The sequence below is a fragment of the Aythya fuligula genome, chromosome Z, assembly GCF_009819795.1.
Source record: "Aythya fuligula isolate bAytFul2 chromosome Z, bAytFul2.pri, whole genome shotgun sequence".
In the NCBI taxonomy this organism is placed as follows: domain Eukaryota; kingdom Metazoa; phylum Chordata; class Aves; order Anseriformes; family Anatidae; genus Aythya; species Aythya fuligula.
The window spans coordinates 44,050,834-44,073,215 of NC_045593.1; the positions used below are offsets into that span (position 1 = coordinate 44,050,834).

The 22,382-nt window shown below is 38.2% G+C and overlaps 1 protein-coding gene across 4 annotated transcripts in view; it reads left to right on the forward strand.

The window, feature by feature from the left end:
• Positions 1 to 22,382, forward strand: part of NTRK2 (neurotrophic receptor tyrosine kinase 2) — a 200,792-nt gene that overhangs the window by 113,148 nt on the left and 65,262 nt on the right. For all 4 annotated transcript variants that reach the window (XM_032205277.1, XM_032205278.1, XM_032205280.1 and 1 more), the window contains one exon: positions 3,936 to 4,124. In XM_032205277.1, coding sequence (XP_032061168.1) covers positions 3,936 to 4,124 — 189 coding nt within the window. The remainder of the gene's footprint in view (positions 1 to 3,935; positions 4,125 to 22,382) is intronic.

Here is a 22,382-nt window from a genome sequence, read left to right on the forward strand (position 1 = left end):
TCTGATAGCTGCTATTTTTGTATGCAGAAGTGATTTTTCTTAGGTCTAGGCCATGCAGAATGGGCAGTTTTTTAGCTTAACATCAGAGAGAGAAGAAATTCAGCCCTGCAGAGTGTAGCTCTCATCTTTCTTCTCCAAGGCAGCCTACCATTTCTCATCTGGCTCCAGCTTCTGTCTTCTTAAGATAAGAAACACAGTCTAAAAATGATATCTAGTGAAGATGTTGGGCTGCACATTTGAAGGCAGAGAAAACCTCTGCAGTTTTGTTAAAAGGTCAAGCTGACTGTGAGTCTGCTATTGGCAATAGCTAATGGCTACTGACAACCCATGATTTTCACTTCCACCAAAGACATTTTGTGTGAAATTTTCATATTTTGGATGTGAAATCAACAGTAGATTTAATAAAAAACAGAATCTACAATAGGTGTAATTATCATACTCATTCTGCCTTTGACAAATAATAAAGTGACCCCATTTAATCTCCATGAAACCACACTTTAAGGTACTTTAAGAAATTATCTTTTGATTTGAGCTTAGCTCAAATTCAGAAAAGCATTGCTCAAGTTTCTTGTCAGCACATATGATGGGCTCATCTTGCATTCTGGAAAATGGTTTTGCATTACTGGAATATCAGTCAGAGGCTGCTGCTGCAAGGAGTGAGCTGCAATGCTGGCCTGTAATTGTAATGTGACTTAGTGCATTTGAAAGATGAAATGCAGCTTCACAGAAAGTGTAGTCTGGCATACAAGCAAATATGGAAACAGTTTGTGTACCGGTTTGCTCATATTCACTAAAAGGTCCCAGCAAAGAGGCTCTTTGAGAGGATGTGAGCTCAGCTTGCCTCTGATACACAAAAATTTCCATCTGTTGAGTTCTGTTTGGCTTAACTAGAGAAGAAATACACAGTAAAAGGAAATAGGATTTTTGAATCTGAACAACTGTTTCCAAAGACTATTGCATGAGCCGATTAGCTTCTACCAAATGAGAGAGGACATCAAGGGACACAGCACAAAGTTCCCAGAGTTGAATTTTTCTTAGACTATTACATACTTACTGAGGAATCACCTCATTTTCCAAATTTTCCTCAGCTACGTCAGAGAGCTGAATATACTTGGAACCTATTTCATGCCACAAGCAAGACTAGTTTTTACCAGTTATCTTAAGTGAGTGAATAGATTTATAGAACAATTGTCTACTTTTCACCTGCAGCACTTTGCAGTTTATACTGACTGAAAAAACAGTTCACCACACAAAAATGTGTCTTAGAGTAGTAAGAAATGATTTGATGAATAGAATTAATTTCTATTCATTATACCATTCTAACATCCAGAAATGTGTAATGGAGGTTTTTCCTTGCCATCACTACTTGTGGAAGCAAAAAATGAAAAAGGAGCCTCCTCCTGTGTGGCAGAGAACAACAAGGCTGAAAAGGACTTAAGAGAGGTGTGTCTACGAAACTACAGAGGCAAGAGATTTTTCCCATTTGCTGTAAGAGAAGGGATTTGACCCTCATACAAAATCTGTATTAGGACTATATACATGTATATGTATAAAAAAGGACTGTATTTTCCCAAGAAAATTTGTATTTGCCTGTCTGCTTTTTGGTGCCATTAGCTTGACATTCAGAAATTTGAGAGACCTAAGGATGATCTCTAGAAAAAAAAAAAAAAAAACACAAAACAAAACTGCATGCAGTTTTAAATGGGTTTGCACTAATTCTACCACATACAACTCCCATGCACCTGGAAAATGTGTTGTGACTTCACTTGAGTATCTTTGGTGCCATCTGAGGGTCCCTTTCCCACAGTTTGCTAGGTTCTGCACTTCATTAGAGGAATCTTCACCAAAAACTCTTAATCCTGGCAGCTTTCCTAGTAGAATCAATCTCAGTGATCAGTAATGACAAAAACAGCCTTGGTATTAGTATTTCACTTGATAAATTGCAGAGATCTAGGCTTCACTTACATTTGTCAACAGTGACTTTCCAGTGAAGTGCAAGGCATTTGAAAAATCACCTCTAATGTTTCAGGCTGGGGAGGGGCGGGGAAGTACTTTTTCAAACTATGAGAACATTTCCCTCATGCACCATTAAGCCAACTGGGGAGAAGGGAAAGCAGGACGGGGGTGGGAGTATGCTTGAGCCTCTAAAGATACGGTTGAATAGCCACATGCCAAATTATTTAAGCTTTATTCCTGTGAACCATACCATGTAATGATAAAGTGTTCCTGTTATGATACAGTGCACCACAAACTAGTAAGAGAGTCTAGATTTCCTTTCTATAAACCTGACCTTTCTTGGCTGCTGTGTCTGGGCCTGCCCTCATTCATTAGTTGTGCGTATTAGTTGTTGTGTTGCATCCTCCTCATCTTCTTTTACATCCTCCGTGATGTTTCTACATGATTTGCTGGTGTCTCTATGTCCCCCATCTCTCCCGCAAACACAGATGCCATCTGTGTGCTGGGGTTACTTGGATCTATCTTGCCTCTGCACTGTTCTCTTCTGTCCAACTTAAAGCTCAGTTTGGGACAACATTTTGCAGAAGAGTGGCTGGTGACTTGGAGTAAATACAGCTGTTTGTCTATGCCAAGATCACCTGTGCTTCCCCCTTCTTTAGGGAGACAAACCTATCAATTCTGCTGGTAGGGCAGACACAGGTGCTGTCTGAGGATGCCGTTCCAGGACAGGCATGTCAAGGGGGTGAATCATTCCATCTGTTGCTAGCATCATCTATTAATTGTTAAAATTAGAATATGTGAATGCCAAACCAAAAGCACAGGTTAATGTGGATGGAAAATGGTCTGACATGTGGCATGCGTGATCTCTGCTGGCTCTTCAGTGGGCAGTTTAGGCAACACGTTGTCACTGCTAAATGGTGACGCTGGTTTTCTTTGAACATTGTCTGTGTACTGGAAGATGTAATGGAGAATTTAAATAGCAGTGTTAGATCACAAGATTTCAAATGGTATCTGCACTGACCTTGCCATTAATTCAGAAGCCCCTGCAGCTCACAGAAGTGGAGCATGCTGCTAAGCATTTTTTTGTTATTATTATTTACTTACAAGGTTTTAACACCATAGTGCTTTCTTTGAAAGTATAGAGTACACAGTGAAAACAAAAACAAAACAAAAAAAGCAACAACAACAACAACAACAACAACAAAAACTGTCATTAAATTACTGATCAAAATAAACCTCTTTCTGGAATGTGACCAGTCTGAAGTATGGATGGGGCCTCAGGAGCCACAGGAATATTATCCTGTACTGGAGGACCACATGTGCAGTGACCCCAGATGTCACACTAGTATGAGATATGTCTTTCCCACTACTCTGAGCACGTACTCTGCACCTTCTATGACTGTATACATGTCCTCTTGATTTTGGCTCCCAGCCATTTTGTCTTTCAGAACTGACACAGTTTCCAAGTTTAGGATGAGCCCATCTTCTCTCTGTCTTTTGCCTTGTTATAATGCCACCTCAAAGAGAAGGCAGGTGTTTCCCCATGTTTGTGGGAAAAGGTATTATTGCTCTGTGATCTGAGAAAGTCTTAAGGTAAAAAGTTATTATGTGTATTTCATAACTTATTTAGGGATATTTCTTGATAACAGACTATGCTGGACCATGACATATTTAGCCTAGGTGATCTACCAGTGCAAAAAATTTACTTCACATTCCAACTTCTAATGGCCTACCACTGTGTTCTTTTCTTTTTTTTTTTTTTCCTTTCTTCCCCCCCCCCCCTACTTCTCCATCTCAACTCAGACATATAAAATTCCTAAGGTAAGATCAACAAGGTACATAAATAGAGCATATGACTATTAAGATAGTCTGGACAAAAAGACTGGAGATAAAAAAAAATGGATAAAAAAAAAAAAAGGAATGGTCTGAGGGGGAAAAAAAAGTTCTGAATTAAGGCAAATCTTTGTTTCTAATTCTAGGTCCTTCTTCAGTTATCAGCAATGATGATGATTCAGCCAGTCCTCTCCATCACATCTCAAATGGCAGTAACACTCCATCTTCTTCTGAGGGGGGTCCTGACGCAGTCATCATTGGGATGACAAAGATTCCCGTCATTGAAAATCCTCAGTACTTTGGCATTACCAACAGTCAGCTCAAGCCAGACACCTGTAAGTAAAAACAAATATATGTATTCCAGTCATTCATTATTCATGTGCAAGTGCTGGGGCTCCTTAACAGAGAAAACAGAAAAAAAAAAAAAAAAAAAAAAAAAAGTCTAAATTCCTGGGAGTGGAAGGGTGGGGTTAAAATATATACAGTTTGTTAAAAATACATGGGATGAACTGCTTTACATCTGTCAAAGCCAAATTCAGCCCTTTTAATGAGTTAATTAAGACATCAGTGTTATGCTCAAAGCCCAGTCCATATTCCATCAAAGTCACTGGTAGCCTTTCCATTGATTTCAGTGGTCTTTAGCCAGTCTTGTGCACTGAATGCTTTTCTGGGACAAAACAAATGCTGGGTCAAAAAGAAAGTCAGTATTGTTACATACTCACTGCTCTCAATTTGGTAATGAATATAACCTAATTTTGAAATGTGAGCATTTGTAAAGGAATAAGAATAAGGACTAAAAATTCCATTATTTTAGTTTAATTGTATAATTCAATCTCTGTAACTGGAAAAGATGTTGAAAAACAGAGCAGGAGGTTGCTCAGTGGACAAGAGATGTCACTTACAAATTATTTTATGTTCAGTTAGAAGCAGATAAAATGTGAATAGGTATAAAGTGTTAAAAATAATTAACTCTTTATAGTTAAAAAAGAATATCCCTAACTGCAGCTACTATTCTTCAGTTGTAGAATTAGATATGTGAAATGTTGATTTTTGAACCAGCAATTAGCATTGTAGCAGATAACTGGAAAAAAAATACCTAAGTGGTATTGTGATTATTAACAACTGCAGTACTGCTTTTTTTTTTTTCATCAGTACATTTAGGTATTTAAGTATATCAGCCTTCTTTGTGTGTCTGTGTGTGTGTGTATATGAATATACATACATTTGTAGGGTGTTCATGGACAACTGATGTGTTTCTCTGGGAAGTCAGTCCAGAGATTTCCAGTGCAGCTGTTGAGCTGTGAGCTGTTGGATGTGCAACTAAGGGATGATACAACCTATTTCTATCCTAACCAGAATGATACGGCTTCAAAAAACAAGTTGTTTTTTAGGGGCTTACTGCCTAGATCAGAAAACTTTGCCTCCAACTTTGCAAAGTTTAAATTGCATGATAGGAATCTTGCTTGACCTGTGAATGAGTGCTTGCATGCATATACATATGCATGATCTCTAAGGTTGTAAAGACTGATGCTGGACTGCTTAATTCTGAATATTGACGCTCATCTACATCTCAATTATTACTCTAAGCATCTAAGCACAGTCCACAAAAAATGATCCTGCCATGAAAGATGAGGGACATTTCTGCTTTTATTATATATCCCTGATGTTCCTTTACTATTCCTTTACTATGTTTTTTTTTTTTTTTTTTTTGGGGGGGGGGGGGGGGCACTATTTTATGATTAGAAGTGCCCCATTATCTCTTCCACCAGACCATATTTGTATAATTTGGCCTAGCATATGTGGTGGGATGCATTAAATAATCACTGATTTGCTGATACTTGATCAGCACAAGGAAAATGTTATACAGATGCATTGTGATTAGAACATTAATTCCTGTGAAAAATAGAAGCCATTAGGGAATCAGAAATGGGCAACATGCCCACTAGAGCTCTTTAATGTTATATAAAAGGCCATGCTTTTAAATATGAGGCTACTGTACCTCCGTTCCCAGCTGCATTAGACAATGTTATAATTGTTTAAATAAACATCAGTGACTACAGAGTATTTCACTTTCAACATTAATGTTGAAACAACATACATGCTGTTCTGAGCAAAAAAATAACACAAACTGTACCAAAACACAAAATTCTCTCACATTTAGTAAGATGCACATTAAGTACAATCACATTAAATCACAGCTGAGTAGTGCTAAGTAGGTCCTGATCCTAAAAATACGTAAGTCTGTGTTTGGTTTTGTGTGCTGCAATGAAACCCACACGGTGTCAGGGAAATTAATCACAGTACATGAAGTTCAGCTTGTGCATAAATGTTTGCAGGATGAGGCTCAAGACTTTGCTTTGGTGCTCCAGGGAGACATATGGGACTGATGCTTTGCATTTTGCCACATCACCATGGTGGTCCCAGTCTTTGTGTTTTATTGTTGTAGCAAAGAAAATAAGGTAAACTGTGGCAGTATATAAACCAAGACATATTTCTCCTAACACACTGAGCATCTGTCCAATAAAGAAGGTAATACAAATTGTCTGGGATAAAAATGGTCTTCCCATGAATGATTTCACATACCCTGTCCTTCTGTCTCTCTCACTCACTTGTTACTACAGAGCTGTACTTGTCCTTTCTTAGCCTGCCAGCTTCCTCCTGATGTGCATATCTGGTATTTATAAAGCTCTAAGTTAAGTACCTCTCATACCTTTTTCCTGTTTACGATAATGCCAGCACCAGATATCATCTGGTTTCATCTTCAGCAAGATAATTAACATTTATGGTTATTTCCTATTTGGTCTAAGTTCCATTGTCTGCTAACATTAAACACAGCAACCACTGACAGTCATGCTGGAAATGATTCTGAAGTATTTAGTGTATGTACATTATTGTGTGGAAAAAGGTGAGACTTTGAGCTTGATGAAGGTGTATGCAGATTGAATTGCAGTTTTCTCAAATTAAAGGAACACATCTGCTCTGAGTAGCAAGTAGAGTTTCCTTATCAACATGACAGGTATTTTGACTTCTCTACAGATGATCATTTCCAAGTACATTGGGAAGTATTCAAAGTGCATGTGTTTAGAAGAAAATAAAACAATGTTTTGTGACTGATTTCATTTTAAATTCCATCACTGGATCAGTAAATCGCTACTTTAGCTACTGAGTAACTAAATCCTAAAAAGTAATGGCTTCTAAGGAATCAAAGTCTCAGGCTAAAAGTTGTAACACATCCCTGCTCCTGAGACACAGTCTTCAAGGTGGGAAATGCAAACTGATAAAGACCAAAGTCCCAGTGACTTCAGGGGCTGTTTTTCAGTCATCACTCAGAAGGACTGAATTTCTGTCCCATGTTTCAGCCCAAGTGCTCATATGCACCTGTAATTGGCAAAGCAGTAGAAAATTACCCTTCATCTTGCAACTGGTACTGTTTGATACTTCAGTTCCAACTGTCCACCATCTTAACTATTCATTTGCCTTGCTAGCAACCTCACTGATGCTGCTTTGGCACTACTCTATCTGCCAACCTGTCCCAACACTCCTGACTCTTCTCTGCTGTGGACCATTGTTTGCTTCTTGCTCATATACCACTCCAATATTGTGACTATTTCTACCTTGGAAGTTTACAGTCTGTGGTGCACTGACATGTTTCAGACACATACCAGATTTCTTGGTTCCTCTCTATGTGAAATCAATTGGTAATTTCTGTTGGTGGTACGTAGCTAACAGTGACAACTGTAATTTTTTTTTTTCCATGAGAGAGTTTACCACCTGGAGATGGTGAAACACTCTTTGCACTTGATTCATTATAAACCACATTGTGTTATATTAGCATCAACCTGTAAACCTTTTACCTAGGAATTACCAACAGTATTAAATTGCTGCTGTTGAAAATCAGGCCATAACTTTGTAATGAAGTAACACTCTCAGGTGCAGAGACCTTTCATGGATGGCAAACCTTGAAAAGATTTTTCTCCTCTGAAATCAAATGGTTGATCTAGTATCTTGCGGGCATGGTAGCTAACCATTGCTAAAAGGCTGGCTTCACTAATCCTATGAGATGTCACAGCACCTTATCTATTTGATCTTCTCATTAAAAAATCAAAAAAATAGTCTTCTACATTCCTACATGGAAGTTGTAGTTGCTACAGTTATCAACTGAGCTTGATGGACCTGTTGAAACAGGGTGGAAGGAAAAACAATTAAGCCCACATACAGCTCTGGCCTTTCTTCATTCATCATTTAACTTCCTGCATAGGTCTTAGGATATATCAGCCAATTGCTGTTACATTTCAGTGATTAATGTTGGAAATGCAGTCAGTAAATAACATTGTTGTGCTGGGTAGTAATGTGAAAAGCAAAACCTGAGAAGAAGGCATGCAGAAGATGCCAGTGGAAGAGCCCAAGTTGAGACTCTCAGTGCAGACCTTAGATACAAAGCTCATTGCAAATGGTTTTTGCATTTGGAGAATAAAATTGTTCTCTGAATATCGTCCCAATAGGAACCACCCTGCACCCCCACCCCAAGAAGTAATCATGGCTGTTGGGTGCAACTGAAAAGAAGGTGGAACTTTCATGAAGAGGTTTGTAAGCTCCAGATTTCAAGCCCGTGAGGGTGAATAAGTACCAACTGCACTAGTGTCAGTTTGCCCTTCACAGCACATCCATGCTTTCATTTGATTTTGTACCTTAAGATATCGATGGTAGAAAATAGCATACTGGGCAGGCTTGTTAATTAGTCAGTGTGTGATGTAATGGCAAGGTGTTTTCAGTGACTGGCCTCTTGGCCTCTGTGTTTCAGATGATGTGATGTGGATTGTGGCTTGCAAGTGGGAAATTGGTATGTATTCATGGGTAGTCTTAATATTTGGTCTATATTTCTGCAGTACACGGTGTTCCTTCAAGAACCAGAGTGTGAATGTGCACTTTAGATATATACATTGGGTAAAAAAAAATGTAGTGCAATCTTCAGATTTACTTCTGTTATTTTATAAAAATGAAAGGTTGTCCTGACACGCTTTAATATTTGTGCTTCACCTGCACTTGTATTAGCACACAAATAGCATCCCTATTCTTACAATACCGTGTTGAGGAAATAGGTGGTTATTTAGACTCCATTGAAAAGTAATAACAATTATTGTACTTAGCTTGACTGCTTTCAGTATTTTACCACCTGTGAGTGTCTTAGTTCAGGTTCTAGTGGATATACATAGAAAAATGCATTTGAATCATTTGAGCTAGTGGACAAGATGCTGTCTACATACCCACTGTGAAAAATTACTGTATTTCTTCTGTTGGCTTCTGTTAAGGAAAGTCAGCAGCTGTTTATAAGTTGATCAAAATAATGTTTGTAACTTTATTTTAATTTATTTTGCTGATCTGAAATATATATATATATATATATATATATATATATATATATATATATATATATATATATATTAACCCCTCTCCTATCCCACTGTGAGCACTGAACTTACCAACTTACTACTTACTTTCAGGCATTTTCATTTTCATTTCAGGGATTCTTACACCATTTAGCTAGTGGTGATCTCGTTTTCTTCTGACTTACCTTATTCTGTGACTATAGTTTTCTTTTTAAGGAATATAAACCAGACTATGGTTGCCTTTGTTAGGCAGCAAGGTTGCAGAAATGCTCTGCTTTTGTCCACCACCTTCTTGAATGACTTTTATAGGAGAAAAGAAATAGGAGTGTTATTCTTGTCATTTTATCATGACTCCCATGGAATTGGACATTAAAGCCACATTTTTGAGTCTGGTGATGATCTCAGATTTCATTTTAAAGGGGAAAAATTGTGAGGAAGATCTTGAGAATGTAAGCCAGAACCCAAAAGTCTGAGAAAACAGAAAGAGGTCTGGATTTGTGTTCCTTCTGTTTATTTTGTTTATGGCACTGTGATTCTTTTCAAGCTTCTTTCACAATGCAGTAGCACTGAGCATGGCGGTAGCATTGAGCAGGGCTGCAGCATATTGGGGTGCAGAGCTGGCCACCTCTGCCAGCCAGGGGTGCAGCCCTGGCTCAGCCTCCATGCAGAGCAGAGGGCAGCCAGGGCAGACTCCTGGACCTTCAGACGTGCATTACTTCTCCCAGGAGGCTAGTGGAAGGGTGCAGCTGCTTGTAGCTCAGACCAGTTGTTTCTGTGGTTTTGATCACTCAGGCCTCAACAGGCCTTTGATCTGGTGCTGCACTGACAACCTTCTCCCTAGTCCTTGGATAACTAGCAAGGGACCATTTGATAAGAAAACAAACAAACAAACAAACAAACAAACAAAAACTGGTTATCTACATTACCAGGGCAAGTTTAACAGAAAGAGGGTTTGTGGTCACTTGGGGTGTATTTCTCAGGCATCCTTGCCCCAGGAGCTCCACAGGAGAGCCTGTCCCCAGCACGTGTGCTTCTGCTATGGCAGCATCTCCTTCTTCTCTCTCAGGGCATGGGCTTTCACTGTGGAGTGGGGACATGAGAATCTGGCAACATGAAAACAGTAGGCAAAAAGGAAAATTCACCAGGAGAGAGCCTGTGTGCTGCAGCGATCTGCCAAATGTTTGACCCACAGCAGAAGATGTGTTCATTGCTCTGTAGTGCCCATCCTACACAGTGTCATTTAAAAATCCAAAATGACTCAATGAGCCAACTGCAAGCGTTGGACAATCTCTACTTGAATTTAACTCCCATATAACAAATGTGGCATGTTCCAGGTTGTATCTGTCACGTTACACTCTCCTAGAATTTTCAGGAATAGGTGTAATTTTTGACATGCATTACAGGTTAAAAATATAGACTATGTACCAATACACAGAATAAGGGTCTCCCACGAGAAAGACTGTCAGCATTTTCATCTCTTTTGAAAGGCTTTTACATCTCAGTGACAACAAAAGAAAATCTGCTGTTGTGGTTTCTTAGACAGCTAAACTGTAAGCCTGGGGATTTTCCATCAACTCCCAAGGTTTTCAGAGCTGAAAATTTATAACCAGCTCATTTTCCTATAAAGGACAGCCTAACCTCAGCAGCCAGAGCACAGAGGAGCAAAAACAATCAATCTTGGTGAAATCCATACTGAGTGGAAGCACCTCGCTACCCAAGCTGAACTTGCCAGACTTGACATTCATTGGCAATCATTGTTCAGAAGCTGGGAGGATTAACAGGGCACTCACTTCACCAAAATTAGAATTTTTAGATGCTGAAAGCCAACGAACTTTAAATGCTGCAAAATAAGGATGAATGAGTTTGAGATTATGAGGAATGATATACATGTCAAATGTACTGCTTGTCCTGTTCCCATTGTGTGCCTTACTCTAAAGATATTTTATGGGCTAGATAGAGCAATAAGGATATATGAAGATGTATTTTGTCGGCTTGACTAAATATTTTTGTATTTTGTATTGCATTTTTCAATCCATGATTGCAGTCACCACTTAAATTATGTGTCTTTGCAATTGTTCATCAAGACATGCATATGTCAAAGATGTCAACCACATACATAGGTGGTATATTTCCTTAGCTGTGTTTGACCTTTATTAGCTTGGCAATTGAATTGTACCCCAGACACGTCATATTGAGTCTCACATAATTTTCCCAATAGTCTGGTCTCATACTTCCTCTGCCTAATAAATAAAATGTAACAGGGAATAAATAAATTTGTAAGAAATTAGATTTTTTTTAACACCTGCTGCTCATTCTGAGTCTCAGTAGACATGGTTTCTTTTTTCTTTTTCAACCAGATGGAAAAATTTCTCCCAAAGGCTGAACCTTTCAACTTGAGCAGTGGAGAAGTTTACCTTTTTAAAGATTCAGAATTGGAAGTAAAGGGTCTATTTCCACATTTATTGTAGAGGTGAACCTATAGAATCATATTGTCCCCAAAAGTTACTTGCATTCCGGTAATGATCCATTCATGAACTCCTCTTATACCTGGTAAAAAAGGCAAGCAGTTACATGATCAGCAAAATGCTTGCATTTCATTACACAAAATGGTGGTCTATGACCGAATTATTTGGTAAACTCTGACTTGCACTGGGAGTCCTATTTCTGGAAATGCAAGTACAAATACAACTTGGACTCTGGTCTGTAATTTTTGTTATCAACTAGAAATACAGCACATGAAACATAGTTCCAGCTAAACAGAAGATATTTTGGAAGGAGATATGAGCAACTAAGACCCAAAGAATGCATTTCAATTATAAAGACAGAGTATGAGAGGAGACAAAGTGAGACATGCACTCTTAGTAAAGTGCCAGGTGTCAACATTCAGGAAGAGTGTGTTTTTGTCCAGAGAGTTGTTGCGTAAATTTGTCAGGTTAACTTCAGTTTAGCATGCTGTTCTCCAGCAGAGCACTGAAATTCACTTTCAGCATCAAGCCCCACCACAGCCTTAATGTTAAATGCACACTTGAGGACATTATGAAAGATAAAGTGAAATTAAACACGTAGATAAACATTCTCTGTAATTAGGGTAGTAGTCAAGATGAAAAAAAAAAAAGCAACAAAAAAAAAAAAACAGACAGAACTTTTTTAGTAGGTAGCATTGCTACTTTCAGTTTGTCATTTGACAATACAAGAGCATTAGAAATACATACACTACTTTGGCACCAAAATATGTAGCTTAATCAGTTATATATATACTAATATATATATAATACATAGATGACAGATAGCACCATTTATATTGTAATGATTTAATTATGCCTTTCAGACTCCGTGCTGCATAGTAAGGTCTAGGTATGTTCTTTTTATATGCAGAAACCTGCATATGTATGTAAATGCATAATGGGAGGGAAAAAGAAAAAGAAAAGGAAAAAGAAAAAGAAAGAGAAAGAGAAAAAAAAGAAAAAGAAAAAGAAAAAGAAAAAGAAAAAGAAAAAGAAAAAGAAAAAGAAAAAGAAAAAGAAAAAGAAAAAGAAAAAGAAATATTACAGAGCTTAAAATGGGTAGTACTTATAATTAAGCTTAATGGGAAAAAAGTAATCCATTGTGAAAACCTCTTTATCATGAGCCTAAGCATGGGAGCAGGATTAGGCCTTTGATTTATTCCTTGTGTCAGTGAGAGCTTTGGCTAAATAAGAAATACAGATAACAGGGAAGCAAGATAGTACAAATAAGAATAAAATCAGAATAAATAAAATAAAATAAGAAATAAAAATATATAAATATGTATAAATCTTAGCTCTGATAAATACTGAAGTAAGAGAAAATCAGAACTAAATCAAATAACTTTGTAGCCAAAACAATATCATAAATCCTACTTTTATTTTCTAGAGGTCATCACCAAGTAGTTGCATCATTATTGAAAATCATGAGTGTGTAAAATGTAGTTAGCCCTGAGCTAACTATTCACTCAAAGATTATTTTCTCATACCCACCAGAACTGCAGAAGGGCCAGCTGGCTCCTCTGAATATGTGCTTACCCTCTATTTTACATGTTTCTGTGTATGCATGAGGGTGTACTGGCTTGCATAGCAGGCTCTGTGCCCAGCAAGAGCTTCACCTGCTCTGTCCCTCTCTTTACTACATCATGGTTAACAGATTCAGTACTAGAGGTGTTTTCCCCATGGTGGTCGATCTTCCCATTAGTAGTGGATCCATGCAGCTGGGAGATGGAAAGCTGTACTCCTGTCCCATTACAAGAAGGAGGGCTCACTAGCTGCTATGGGGTTGCTGATCTCCCAGACTATCTTAGTCTGATGTCTGTGCAGCTTCATTGACATTCTGTCTTGAGAAAACTCTCCCAACAAAAGTAACATCAAAGTTTGTATGAGTGAGTATGTTCAGCTTGTTTTTGACAGGGAGTTGCTGGGGAGCATCTCATTGTCTCAAGGTTAGCTTCACTTGTGTTATGGCATAGTGTTGGTCAGCAACAAAGGAAATGTAGCAGCCTTTTAAAATGTTGTCAGAGATAAAAACACTTTGTTGATAGTCTGAAATATTCTGTAATATTCTTCAAATCAGTCTTCCAGCATTAATATTTTAATTAAACCTTTCAATAGGCTTCTCATTTTTCACAACAGCAGTTGGGGAAAAAATATAAGACTTTTTTTTTTCCTTTTTTTTTAATTTTTTTTTTTCCACCAAGAGTTGTTAATATACCTGCTTTATCTTGGACATATAATCTATATGGTAGAATACCTGAGCTCACCATTTTCTGACATTTAAAAAATATGATTACACAGGTAGGCAAGTCTAGGAACATGCTTCTGTCATTAATTAGCACAAATAAAAACCCAATGGCTAAAATGTATCTTCATGGTCATCTTCAGAACCCTCCCTTTCCCCTTTCCCTTAAGCCAGCTTTATTTGGGTTTGCTGGACAGAAACAATAGGGCCTCTCAGTACCAGCTTCTCTCTGTCAAAGATGTAGAAGGGTCCTCTGCTTACCGGGGCTGTAACTGAGGGGTGAAGGCAACTCTTGGGCACAGCAGTTCCTACACTGTGAGGGTTGGTATGAATTTCTCAGCAGCTGACCAGGTAGCTGAGCAGGCCATTCCACAGAGGACAGGTTTATCACTCTTTGAAGGCCAGTATATCACTTAAGGCAAGAAGCATACAGATCTGATACAGGGTGAACACTTGCTATGTCTTATCTTTAGCCCATCAATGCCCACAATAATTAATCACTATTATTTGCACATTGCTGGGGAATCACCATGATTGAAGTATAAGACCCCTGCAAGGGAAAAAGTGTCAAGTGACTGAAGTCAAGACCCTGCAATGAGGTCTGAAATAGTTAAAGTTCTATTGATGAAAAGTTGTGCAATACCTTTAGCTAACAACTTGTGCATTAGCTTTTGGGGGCAATTAAACAGAAACATGTTAATTAAAAACATATTGCATGGGAGTATTGTTTGCATTTAGAAAAAATACATGGTATGTGCATACCAATTATTGACTGTTTCTCTAAATTTCAGTGTATCTCTGTAAAGCCAATCTTATCTCTAGGGATTTAATTTTATTTTTTAATTTATGCATTATGGAAATCCAAGTTCCATTCTCAGATGTCAGCTTGGCACATGAAATGAGAATCTCAAAGGTATTCAGGTGCTAAAGTATTCAAGTCAACGATTTACTGGTTTTCTGAAAAACCCTTGAACAGATTGGAAACCTAAAGTCTAGTCAGTAGGAATCAGATTCTTAATCAGCTTAGTACTTTGGACAATTCCAGTAAATGACTGACTCTTCTTTCTACACCTTAATACCTTTGAAATTTGTTTGTTGGAGACTCTGTTTAAGTCAGTGATAGTATAGGTCACAGGGTGCGGGAAAAGGCTTTCAGTCTCCAAGAGAATCCCTTGAGCAGCATTCAGTTGTATCCAATGATTAGAGCCAGAGTTAAGGTGATGGAAAGCACTCTTTATGAAGGCACTTCCTCCTCCTCTTCCTTCCCCCTACCTTGGTTTGTTTCCCACAGCACTGTAGAGAAAGAATGGAAAATTGGACACTCTATCGTATGGTTATTTGTGCTCAGGACTGGATAGTTAGAAGCTAAATCTAAATTCAAATAACCTCCAATTTGTATCATTTTGAGGAAAATACAGATCTGACATAATTTTGAACTGCCATTACAAATATCTTTTTTGAGCCATGGTTCCAGTTAGTATATTTCTGTGATGAAACCATTCTCACGCAGCTTCTCGTATTTCTGAATGTTGCTTATGATCTGTTTAGATTTGGTTTCTTAGGCTGTCTTTCAAGGACGTTCTCTCATTTATTTATTTATTTATTTATTTGCCCACAGCTTGAAGGCCTGTGGCTGCCTTAACCAAAACAAAACAAAAAAAACAAACAAACAAACAAAAACAAACAAACAAACAAACAAAAAAACAAACTGAAAACAATACCCATCGAGGGGAACATGTCTCACACAAAGTAGGGAGGAACAGAAAAAGGGTGAAACAAATGGAAAAGAAACAAAAGAACATCAGTCTCAGCCTTTGGCAAAGAAATAACAATACATGACTGATTTGCTCTGACTGCCTGTGCAGGAGGACATGATTTGTCTTGTCCCTGTTTTATTCTCATCAGAAGAAAAGCAACTGCTTTGCTGTATTTGCAGTCTCCACTCAAGAGGCTGTTGAGACTGGAATAGCAATAGGATTGCCTCCAGACAGAAATGCATTGACCAACACCATGTGGGAAAACTTGAAAAGCTCCTTCTTGGGTGGTAAAATGCAAGGCAAAAGCTTATGGACTCAGTCTTTCATCCTCTGATTTAAAAATGGAAGTACCCGGTTAGACAGGGCTGTTCCCTCCAGGACTGTCAGTTTTGTAATGTGCTTGTGGTGCTTGGGTCTTTGAAGCTCACATGTGTCACCAGCAGTGCAGAAAGGCGTTTTATCTTTAGCTGGCAGCCAAATAAGTTGTGCTATCATGATGTCTATGTTGATGGCAAATTCTCACCTTATTTTGCCTACTGTATCTGCACAGTTTGGGAATGGACATATTGCTACAGTGGATCTCAGTAGTAATGCTCTGGAGCCCGTACGTGGCTGGTTCTGCATAGATTAGAAACCCTTCATCAAATAGGTGTCTAATAATCTTTAAGCAGTGTGTTTCTTCCAGATCTTCCAACACCAGGAGTTTGTCTTAAGCTTTGCAATACAAAGATTGATTTCCTCTTTAAATGCTAGCTCTGAGTAAACCAGTAGATACTCCCTGTGTGGTTCCCTGTAGTGGTATAGCAGTGGTAGGCAGCTTCACAGACATCATCAACATACCACCAGCTCAACACACTGTCTTCCTGTGGCCAAAAACCTCTGGACTGGGTGAGCAGAGAAGAGGGATCAGAAGCAGTTAAAAGGTGCAGGTTGCTTGCTGACATCCTTGCTGTTGCAGCGTGACAGGTGCTGATGGCAGTGGCCAGTGCTGGCCTCTGACTTCCTCAGTGGCCAAAAACTCCTGCAATTTGCCAGAAATAGCAGTGGTGCCTGGAGAAGTGACTGCTGCCAGGTGCCCACCCCTCTGCAGCTGAGAAGTAGGTTCACCATCTTTCAGTGCCTCCAGCCCATGTATAAGCTGCCTTCAATTTCAAGCTGCCTCAATTCTCCAGCCACCACAGGATTCATGAGCTGGACCTCTTCAGCTGCCACTGGCAGCCCCAGCAGGCATCAGCAGGGATGCTGAAATGCTCTTTGCTGAACTCAGACATGTCTGCAGAATCCTTTCAGTCTTGTGCTTCACCCTGGGAGGAGACATTTGGTGCACTTTTTCAGCAAGACATGGCCTCAGACAGTAAATCACAGCACTCACCCTGGAGACGTGCTATAGGAGCACAGACTGAGGCCTCAAATTCATGTGTGCCTGCTTGAAGAATGTATTTTCTTTTTCTCTTAACTTTTGCTTCTGGAGTCCTCTCCAGAAGCTTTTTTCCAGGCTTTGCTTTCTTTGCAGGTATAGTGAACCCTTCGGAAAGTTAATCTGAATTCTGCTATTGCCAAGAATCCTTACCTTGCTGCAAGGTGGCTCTTTCCCAACTCACGAAGTCTGTTCCACTACATATTCTGATTTTGCATGTTTCCTCACTGGAATTGTCCGAGATTTGGTTTTGCAGTTTTATTACAATGTTGTATTGCATTTTAAAGCTACATTTTATTTGCCTTTTGAAGGGAACATTTTACAGAACTCTGAAATGGTACCATGCTGAGGTATAAATGCGGTGCAAAATGATGTCTTTCAGAAATGAGAAAGAAGAAAAAAGTTTCAGCTTTTTTTTTTTTCTTTTTCTTTTTTTTTTCTTTTTTTCTTTTTTTTTCAGTGATAGCTTTTCTCGAGAGGCCCAATCAAGAATTGATTTTCCATTGAAATCAATGGAAGTCTTTCCAGTCCATTCTTCACTGAAAGGGTTGTGAGGCATTGGAACAGGCTGCCCAGGGAAGTGGTGGAGTCACCATCCTTGGAAGTCTTCAAAAGACGTTTAGATGTAGAGCTTAGGGATATGGTTTAGTGGAGGGCTGTTAGAGTTAGGTTGGAGGTTGGACTCGATGACCTTGAGGTCTCTTCCAACCTAGAAAATTCTGTGATTCTGTGATTCTGTGATTACTGTGAAACAGGACTGTTGTGAACAGCAACATTAAACAATGTGTCAATGAAAAAAAAAAAAAAATTATTATATATTATTATATGTAGGAGAGCCTATACATTTCTGTAAGATAAATTTTCAGGTAAATTTTCCTGACTGCAAGATAGAGTGGTTTCAAGACAGAACAAAGCATACAGGTGTTCACTGCTCTTGCAGAAGAGAGCTTTGCTGTCTCAACTTTGCAGCTTTTTATTTGTTGATGGAATATACACAAAGAAATATTTACAACATTTTCTATGGAAAAGGCACAGAAAAGCTACGGGTGTTTTTCTTAATAATGGAGAGAAAGAGTACAGAGAAAACTTTGACTTTTATTTGTTTTGGTCTGGTCTAGGGATGGACTCCGCCTGAGCATGCAATATTTATTTTTCATCATATATAAATGGCTCTGCCCACCCACAGTGAATTCTTGGCCTCATCAAACCAGTCATTCCATCCAAATGTCCATAAAAGTTTTCAAGAAACATTTTGTTATGATCTATCTGACCTTTGTTTATGGGTATACCATACTGTATAGAAGCATATATGTCAAAACCCACACTGTTAGCTAAACCATCTCAAGACCTGTTTCTTTAAACTTGTATTCTTCTGTGACTGCAACCAAAGGCTGTGCTGAGAGACGTTTGGGTAACTGAGAGATTAGTGTCTGTCCTGTGGTAAAAATGTACCTCAACACTCTGCAGAAAACGTGTGTCAGAATTGTCCCTTGGATTTCTCTTGTCTTACTGAGGTCTTTTTCAGGTGGTCCTCTGAGAAAGACAGAGAAATTCTGGGAAACAATAACAAAACTGCTTAGAGAAACACACCTTGATGTTAGAAGTTTTTTGTTTTGTTTTGTTTTATTTTGTTTTGTTTTTTAAGAAAAAGAGGCAAATTTTTAAATGGAAATTCAGTCTAAGGAAAGATAACAATTCTGGGTTTAAATCTTTTTTAGATCTTCAGGCTCTTGTAATAAGAAAAGGGAATATTAATTTACGAGCTCTGGTAGAAACCCTCTGTGGCTGCAAGTCATGAGCTGTCCCTCATTCCCTGCACTGCTTTGTGCTGGCAGATTCTCAGAAGCTGTAGCAGTGCTGAGCTGAACTTGGATCTTTGCATGGCAGGTAAACACTCTGGGTAATCAGGCTAAGAAATCCAGGGATAAAAGGCTATTTGAACACATTTGAGTCAAGACAAGTGAGCACTGTTTTCTTTGTATCTCAGATTCAGTAATGGAACAAGCTTTATCTAACCAAATTTGCAACAAATCCCATTGTTTCTGACAAGAGCTTATTTGGAAATAGGCCTCACGTTGCTTTTAAACAAATTAAAAAGATGTTCAGTACTGTGCAAGCTAAGCAGTTCTGTGTCCTGATACACTTGAATTACTGAGGTTCTTGATGTGCATTGTTGTTTAAGTTGTGCACTCTGTGTGAATGTAAATCACACTCTGAGACTAGATCTCAGTCTGATCCGTGGATGATGGCTTGATGCATAGAAGAAAAAACCCTCTTCTCTCCTTTCCAACCCAATGAAATGTGGTGGAGCAAGCTGTCAGGGAAAAAAACAGTGTAAAGGCTTTCAAAATTCATGCTGTACCCACAAACAAAAAAAGGAAGAATATAAATACACTTATCATCCCTTAAATCAGTCCCTTAACATCATATTCATACAGCAAGATTATAGAACAAAAGAAGTGCATTGTAGACTTCAATGTTTTCCTTGTTACCTTATATAGACAGCTTCTCCATATGCAGACAATTCACTGTGCGCGCCCAGACTTTGCTACAGGACATACCTCTCATGTTGTAAACATGGAGAAAATATTTTCATCTGTAGGTGTTGTTCTCGCCAACAAGAACATTGTTAAGGATGACCAATGTTCTACTTACGGCAGTTGTCGTCATAAACTCCTAGACACAGTTACTAGTAAAACTCATTAGACTGGACAAAACTGGACCAACATCACAAAGATGAAACAGATAAATCATGCTCAGACAATAGGGAAAATGCACGGAAAGTATGAAAGCCCACAACTTGCTTGTATCTAAGCAATTATCAGAAAGGGCTCGGATAAGAAGTGGTACCTTGTGAGACAATGATGAGTACAAATCTTTGAGACAAAGAGAAGGAAGGAGAGGATGGGGGAAGGTAAAGGAAATAAAAGATAAGAATGAAAAAAGGGTAGGCCTGTTGGTCATTTATGCCAATTAAGGCAGTATCTTGCAGCTATACTTTTCCAAAGTTCAAGGAATTAAAGTCACTATGTAGGTTTTGCCTTCCTTGACAGTGTGACTGCAGGATTTGGATTCAGGGAACAGAATGATTTGGGCAAAAGTAGGCTTTGCTTTTGATACCCAACTTGATAGAAGCAGTCATGTTTGATTAAGGATCTTTTTAATTGCCTTTCACTAGGCTAATCTGTTAATCCACCTTCTCCTCTTTATTGCATTTCATCCAAACAGGCAACTGAATATCTGAGTCATTTGGGGAAGGGAATTTTATCTTTGCTCCTGTGGAGGCTCAGCTCTGGCCTCAGTCAGGAGAACTGGAGGTCAGCATGGCAGGGCCTTGTATCTGCAGCTTTATTCTTCGTTGATTTGGTTTCATAGCTTTTAAACTGATGTTTATTGCATTTATGGATGTTCAGGAGGGAAGTCCTCTCAAATCCCTGATGGCATTTAATTATGGTCATAATTATAAAATGTCTCTGGTCTCTAGGGAGCAAAAAAGGATCAATAGAGTACAAGATAGTTGAAGAACAAAAAGCTCTTCTGGGTCACTGGTTATTTCTCTGCTCATTTCCTGTTCCCCACCCCTCAACCCCCCCCTCCACCTCTTAGCCCACAGCTGCTATTTCTGTTGTTGGAGATACAAGGAGAAATGTTGGAAAACAAATGTAAGAACAGTACTTGTGACTATTGAATTAAATGGATATTTAAAAGATATCATGACTTGCATTGGTTGTGGAAAACTATAGAAGCAGTTCTGCAGGTTCTCTCTGTGTTATGAATAATCATGTAAAAGCACCTACCTCACTGATGAGGTTGTCTATTATAGTTCTGATGATGGGTTCTAGCACAAAAATGACTTCTGCATGCAAAGCTTTTGCTCTTCTCAAATACTTGTAAATTGACAACTATTTGCAGTACCATAGGAATTAAATTGCAGAATTTTTCTTTAATGACTATCATTTTGTTCAGCCTTGGAGAGATTTTCTGAGCTATGACTTTTATGTCATAGCATTGAGATCAGGATGTAAAGTTTATCAAAAGTCACCTGTATTCAAATCTTGGGTTCTGGCTCAAAATTCTGTATATTCATTAGAACTTGCATATATCTTTGCCATGCTTAAAGCTTAGTTTTGACTTCTATTCTCCACATTGTTTCCACTTGTCCATGATTTTCTTGCCTACAAGTTTCTTGGAAGTGAAAGTTGATAAATTCTGGATAAGAAATAGGAAAAAAAATAAATCAGTGGAGCAATGAGCTGATGAACTGACATCCTGCATAGATATGCCATATAAGATTGGCATACAGTTCTTTGTCCAGTGATAGCCTGAATGACTGGTTCCTCCACCATAATGCAGAATCAGAGAGGAAGATTATATAGAAGAACCACTTCTATGCTGTACAAACAGAATAATCCAACCCTTATTGAATTATTCCATCTTTGGTATATCTCCATTTACTCCAAAGCTCCATACTAAAGCATGGTAATAGCTGAGGTTTTAAATGTACAGAGGTAAAGCTGTTCAAAAATAGAATTTTCCTCCCATGTGAGATTTCAGCATTTCAAAATTACTTTCTACTTTAAAATCAGAATGAAAGTTAAAGCTAAGGGCACTTGATTCAGTTTTGTTTCAAGCTGAAAATTTGAAATAGGAAAGCCGTGATCCAACAATAAAATTGAAATAATTTGACATATTACAATACAAAGTTTATTTGGGCAAATATTTCAAGATTGTTTTTAAGCTTTTTTGATCTCTTTTGTGGCAAAATAAACCTTTTTTCACTTTCATTGTTGAATTTGATTATTTTAGAAAGCCACAAATGTAATTCAAAATCATTATTTTCCTGTTGCCAAGTCTTTGAAACTTTATTTTATGCCATTTAAAATTTTTCAGTGAAATTTTTTGATTTGCTTTATGCTGAAGTCAGTGCTGTGGGAATCAAAATTTTGCATGTTCTGACTTGTATGCAATTAATATTTAGCATGTATATTTCGTTCTTACATGTGTATCCATTAATTCTTATGTTGAAATCATGTGGGAGAGGGAAGGACTCTAAAAGAGAAAAATGATTGTACGTACCTGAAAGACCAGTCTGAACCTTTTTGGATTAAAAGGTGAAACTCCACTGAAGTCAATGGAGCTTTAAATATTGGCGCCAACAGAAAATTTGTCCCATAGAGTGCAATTGCATTGTCACATCTTGAATGCTCTTCATTCTCATGACAGAAGTTAGTGAAGGAGTCTCTTTTCAAGCACTTACACATTTTTTTATTTTTTTTTCCAAAACCC